This window comes from Antrostomus carolinensis, unplaced genomic scaffold, assembly GCF_000700745.2.
Source record: "Antrostomus carolinensis isolate BGI_N321 unplaced genomic scaffold, ASM70074v2 scaffold16392, whole genome shotgun sequence".
NCBI classification, from domain to species: domain Eukaryota; kingdom Metazoa; phylum Chordata; class Aves; order Caprimulgiformes; family Caprimulgidae; genus Antrostomus; species Antrostomus carolinensis.
In genome coordinates this window covers 42833-48832 of record NW_010300320.1, presented here as the reverse complement: position 1 = coordinate 48832, position 6000 = coordinate 42833, and the positions used below count along the sequence as shown (strand labels likewise).

Genomic DNA, 6000 nt, shown 5'->3' with positions numbered 1-6000 from the left:
AAAGATACTATTAGCCTAAAGTAATCCCTGAATCACTCAGCTTCAGATGACAGAACTGTTTAAAGCAGCTCAGGAGTCTCATCTTTGGCATTTACCTGTGGATCATGATCTTTCTCTATCAAACCATAACAATTTGCATTCAATAAAGCAACTGAATTTCTTATTGTACAGATGAAATCCAGAAATCCATGTCTAGCAGACAACACTGAGTGGGAAGAAGCTGTCACAGTCCTATTGTTCTTGAAGACAAATGAGAGGTCAAAAAGTGTCATCACAAGGCAAGCTCCAGGAAATCTCCAAGACTCAAAGAGAAGGTTCAATACACCTGCTCATCTCAGTGTCACACCCTTTTTCTCTAACAGAATGTTTTCCTGTGGCAGGAAGGCAGCTCCCAAGTCTTTCAGTCTTAATCACCCCTTTGTTTTGGGAAGAAACACATTTTGCAAAATTATGAAGCAGTTAAGACAGATATTTAACAACCCACTTCAGAGGTTAGCTTGGTCCTCAAGCTCACCACACTCACACTCTGCTGCTTAGAATCTAAAGGATCTAAATTTTCAGATCTAAAAGGACAGAGGAACAAGACCTTGCTGTCATCTCCCCAACCTACTTTTTCTTCAGTCAGTGCCATAAAAAAAATCCACCACACCCACACAAACCCAACATCTGACATAGGCAAAAGAAACAAGGAGTGTCAAAACGCCTGGGCAAATTTTACTGTTTCTTCACTTGCAAAAGGCAGCCAAGTCTCCACTGCCCAGAAGGGCTGTGTTATTTGAATGGAGATCACAGTATAAAAACATTGCTTTGCTACAGACAGCTACCTTTCTGAAAGAGCTTATACTAAGGATAGAATTAAAACAGCCTGTATTAAAGCCTATGTTTCTTTTAGGCAATTATAAACTTTACTTTGAGTCAATGAGTCCTCAAATAAACAGACGTTACTTTTTGAATTGTATACACAATGGGAGAGGAAGTCTCTTACTTGCAGTTCACAATTTTAAACTGCAGTGCCATATTTAGCATAATTTTCCATAAAATATACTGAATGGAGTATAAAAGTTTTTGCCTTAATTTTTACTTTTGTTCTATGCAGTATCTGCAGAGACACCAGTGTCTTAAACTTTATTACTCTATTCAGAATTGAAAAACTGATTAAAAACTGAAAAGGCAGGAGAGTTTATTTTCCTTTTTCAGTCTCTAAACTCTGAAGCTGGAAAGGAGGATATCAATTTATTTTAAAAGCTTGGAAAAATTAAGACAAGTTTTTCAGTGTCTGGAGATAGAGACAACTGTAGACATACGGAAAAAAGTGTATTGTCTAGAAGATTCATTTATAGTCTGTTTAGTTGAAACCTAAAGGATTCTGAAATTAGGTAGGTGCCCTCTTAGTTTCCACATCTGTGAAATTTTTGAAAGCATTTTTTTCTAAATATCTAGCCCACAATGACTTAAAAGAAAATGTCAAAACTACTGAATTTGATTATGTTTCACATTTAACGTATTTAATGGTAATGGAAATAGTACTTCATTAACATTTCCATTCAAGCTTATAGCAAGGCATAGAGAGCAATATCATATTTTAAATATAGGATGAAATGACATATAGTTGTATAAAGCTAAAGATTTCTTCTGTCAAGAATAAGCGCCAAATTACACAGAAAGGGTGAATATTTAGCTGCAAAATAACTTTGAAGGATTATACCAACCAGTGAGGAAAAAATCCTTTGTGAAAATACAAGTATCAACAGAAGACTAGAGAACTGAAATTGATGTTTCCACCTTTCCAGTTTAAATTACTTAATCTGAAATAGGTGATTAGAATCAGGCCACACATTTAAAAACCACTTAAGAACAGTCAGATGATATCTAAATTATACCTGTCCTTGGTAAACCAGAAAACAGTGTGAAAACCATGCTAACATGTAACAGAGAACACGACACATGTGCAGTGTGCATCCCTACCGAGCTGAATGAGTGACACAGAACACAGCTCAAGAGGAGTGATCTTCAGTGGTGAAAAACCTGTATCTTGTCATGTTTTAAAGAATACAAACAGGAACTTGGAAAATCTGATGCTTCTGTTAAGTAACAGGCAAATTAATTCTGCATGAGCTTCTGAACAGTCTCCAAGCACAAACCTCTGCAGGCACACTACGATACTCCAGTCTAGAAACACAATGCTTGCATGTATGTGGTGAGATCTCTCTTAAGAAAGCACACTGAGCTTCTGCACCCAAAACCAATCTGTGGGACATATAGCCCAGAAAGACTCCACCTGGTATTTCCTCACACCTAACACTATCATATGTAAGTGATATCCAGCCTGTTAATAGATATCTAGGTTGTATCCTCATCAGATGCCACAACTGTCTAACATCAGCGATCCACATACAGATAAAAAATGACATGCCTTCCCCAATGACTCATACAAGCACATTAAGATGAGTAAAAAAATCCTTGTGTAGTGTCACAAGGAAAGCTAGGCAGAACAGTTATTCCAAACCGTATCTGGATTTGTGAAGGAAAAACCTGCTAAAAGCAAGCTACTACCTGCTCATCATCAGTTCCCAAGAGCTCTGGGCAATGACATGGGTGCTGCTAGAAAAAAGAACCAGCACGCACATCTATGCAAAGCAAGCATGCATCTGTGCTTATCTTCCTCACTGGAGTAAAGTGATCCACAGAACCCATGGACCAGCACGCTCCATATGACTTAAATATTATCAAGGAACTGTTTTAGCCATCACTAACTCCTTCATATACCTAAAGATATTCTTCTATTTGCATTGATCTCTGTAAAAGCTGCTTAGATCAAACCTGAATTGTTCAAAGACCCCTCACATTCCTCCTCTGCTTCCTGAGAGGATATTCTCCTCCCTCTCCAGCAGGAGCAACTTCACCGCTGCCAGTTATCTTTACAGAAGGCATGAGGATAGTATTGTAGAATCACAAACAGACCACCTCCTAACCTTCCCTCTGGAAACCACTTTTCTCACTATCAGCACTCTGACTCACTGCCTGATATTTCTGTGTGCCTGCTCTACAGCCAGGTGCACTGTTATTACAATACAGCCAGACCAAAACCTTATCTTCCTACATAATTCATGTAAGATTACAAACAATCCCAACGTGAGGCTATGACGGAGGAAAAAAGAAAAAAATAAAATCTAATGCTCCCTTTTCAGTAGAATATGCAGCACTCAGGGGGACATGATGGAGCCCAGCTTTGGAGTGAAGGATGTCACATTGCTACCCGTTTTAGTTACACAGCCATTCAAGTATATCAACTGCTTGTAGATACCTAAATTTAGGATTAATTTAAGGGAGCTTTACCTTGATAAAAGCCAAAAATAGAACAGTTTAAAGTAGAGAATCCATCAACCCCTAATGAGACTCAAATTTGTAATTATATGCTTTATATATATGTGTTAATTTTTTTATTATATTTATAGTGTAAATAAATACTAAGAGTTTTCTGTGTTATCTACACAATACTATATCAGTGTTACTCTACTTCATCTCCAGCATATACAGATGTCACTACATAACAGCTGCAATGTCATTATAGCATCAACATACCTGGATGATCAACTCTTTCTGCTCCTCAAAAACATAGCATCACAATTATAATAAAGGAATTTTAATCTTGGGAACATCCACCTTGATTCATACACAAAATGTCTTCCTGGCCCCACTACTCTGCACAAATACTTACGGTGCTGACTTCACCCCAGTTAAAGCAACAAGGCTGCAAAAATAAGGCAATGAACAAAGACAAAGCTGAAAATTTTAAGTGAACAAGAGAACAAAACAAAACCCCGGCTCTAACTATAAGGTGATAGCAAAGAGGGAAGCTGCAACTTCAGTGTGGAATAACTATATATAGGTGTAAGCAGGATGTCTACACAGGGACAGGCCCCAGTTTAACTGAGAAATTGTTTGACTCAAGTAAAGAGTTAATTTGACTCAACTAATGAAGACTAGTTCAGGCTGAAAAAGACCATCTATACAAAGGGTTTGTAGCAGTTTAACTCAAAAAGTCTTAAGAATGTAAGTCAGTAATGTATAGTATTGTCAGTTACACACTCTAGCAAGTATAAAGCATGCAGGAACTATCAGTTCTCCTAGGGTAAGACTGCAAAATAGGACAATTAATTTAAATGTGCATCTTAGAGAAATCTCTCAACGCTCACTAACTCACCAAAATTCACTAATTCACTTACACAGTAACACACAGATAGCTTCAACACACAGGGTATGACCCTGGAACTACTTTGAGGATGACTAAGAGGGCAAAAGTGATTTAACATCAGCTTTTTGACATGCCTGCATACAGGCAGCTTTACAGAGATGTAGTAGTATAAGAAAAGCTGAACATTAACTTACAGAACCAGAAAAGTTGATTATATAGCAAAGGATTATCTCAAGACCATCTCAAAGCAAATTACTGGTAACTTTACTACCAGTTTCCAATCTTATGTAAAGATTCAGAAAGCCAAGTAGATTTGATTCAATTAATTTATCACTTATAACTACAAAGGAAAAAACTAAGCAACATCCCTTAAAGGAATGGTGTATATAGGGGTAGCAGCACTGTAACAAAACGAAACAAGCTTGAGCTAATTCTTCATGTTGCAGTATTTACAACCCATTCAGAGCTTAATAAACACACTTTGCTCTTGTTCAAGCTTTACGTATTTCTTTCCATATTGTTCTTTGATGCACGTTTACAGGCACTGCATAGACTTACTGTTCCTCTTCACCCATTCATTTTGCAAATATAAAATTCACAAAATTCATCTTTTGGGGTAGTACAAGCTATCAATACTTAACATATTCACTGATGTTCATCTCTTAAAAAACATTCAAAGGCTCAGGAAAATCCAAGTCTTTCACTTATTCAAACTCTGATGCAAAATACATGTTAACTAGGCAGAACTTTTTTTTTTTTTAATTTTAACATATTTCTGCACTGTATTTTAACACCAAACCAGTATAGGCACCAAGTGCTTCTATAAACTGTTTATTTCCTCTAGTCTTTTTTTTTTTTTAAAAAAGAAATTAAATTCAAGAAATTTTCCAAACCCTCAATTATTTTATTCAGTGTATTTGTTTTTGCAAGAAACCACCTACTAGTTTACTTCTCCCTCTCTTTCATCCTCCTCCCTGAAGTTTCTCCTAGAGAAAAGCAAACTCATTTGTAGTAACCTGGTCTCTTCCAAATTATCAGTATTATTTTAATTACTACCTACATCCAGCAAGGGAAGGGGCTTTGCTTTCATAAAAAAGCACGTTTGATCATTGCTCCAATACACATCCACTGAAGAATGTTTTACTCCAGAGAAGTAAGTCGGTCCTTGTTTTAGTAATTTATCTTTCTTCACAGACAATCCCCTTGTCATAGCTTCTGACAATTGTTGTCTCTGCTTCCGAAGCATCTGTGTAGCACTTTGGTACTTTCTGATCCTTTGCTATGCAATTCTCAGGAGTCACTATGTTTGGTTTTCAGTCCCTTAAGAGTCTCTATCCAGTTCCTCCCCCACCCACTTCTTAACACTCCCTGAACAATGAGCAGTGGAAAAAGCTTAAATATAGCCAACAGTCCTTCTAGGGGGTCAAGCATGTAAGGAATTTTATGTCCTAGATTACCTAGCCTCCATCTTTCCCCTCAGATAGCAAGCCCAAACTCACTTATTATCATACTATTAAATTCATTCTAAATATTCGTCTCCTTCACACTACAAGGCTGCACCTACTTTTACTTTCTCAGCTACTTCAGTGTTAGAATTTCTACTTCTTCATAGCCATTAATGAGGTCACAGAGCTAAAAATTTAGAAGCCTGGCAATACACAGAAGTTACTATAGGCAACAAGCAAGGAGTCTTACCATAGGCTTCTATGCAGATGTAGGTATGTGCAGATTTAATACAGGAAACAGCACACAGCACACTATGTCACAGAGGCAAAACATGGAGTGAAGAAATAAAAAAGCAGTTA

General features: G+C 37.1%; 1 protein-coding gene across 1 annotated transcript in view; it reads right to left on the bottom strand.

Annotated features, from left to right (window-relative positions):
- DCAF1 (DDB1 and CUL4 associated factor 1) overlaps positions 1–6000 on the bottom strand; it is a 48425-nt gene that overhangs the window by 4836 nt on the left and 37589 nt on the right. The window contains exon 22 of the mRNA XM_029083780.1: positions 5891–5899. Within this exon, the coding sequence (XP_028939613.1) occupies positions 5891–5899 (9 nt within the window). The remainder of the gene's footprint in view (positions 1–5890; positions 5900–6000) is intronic.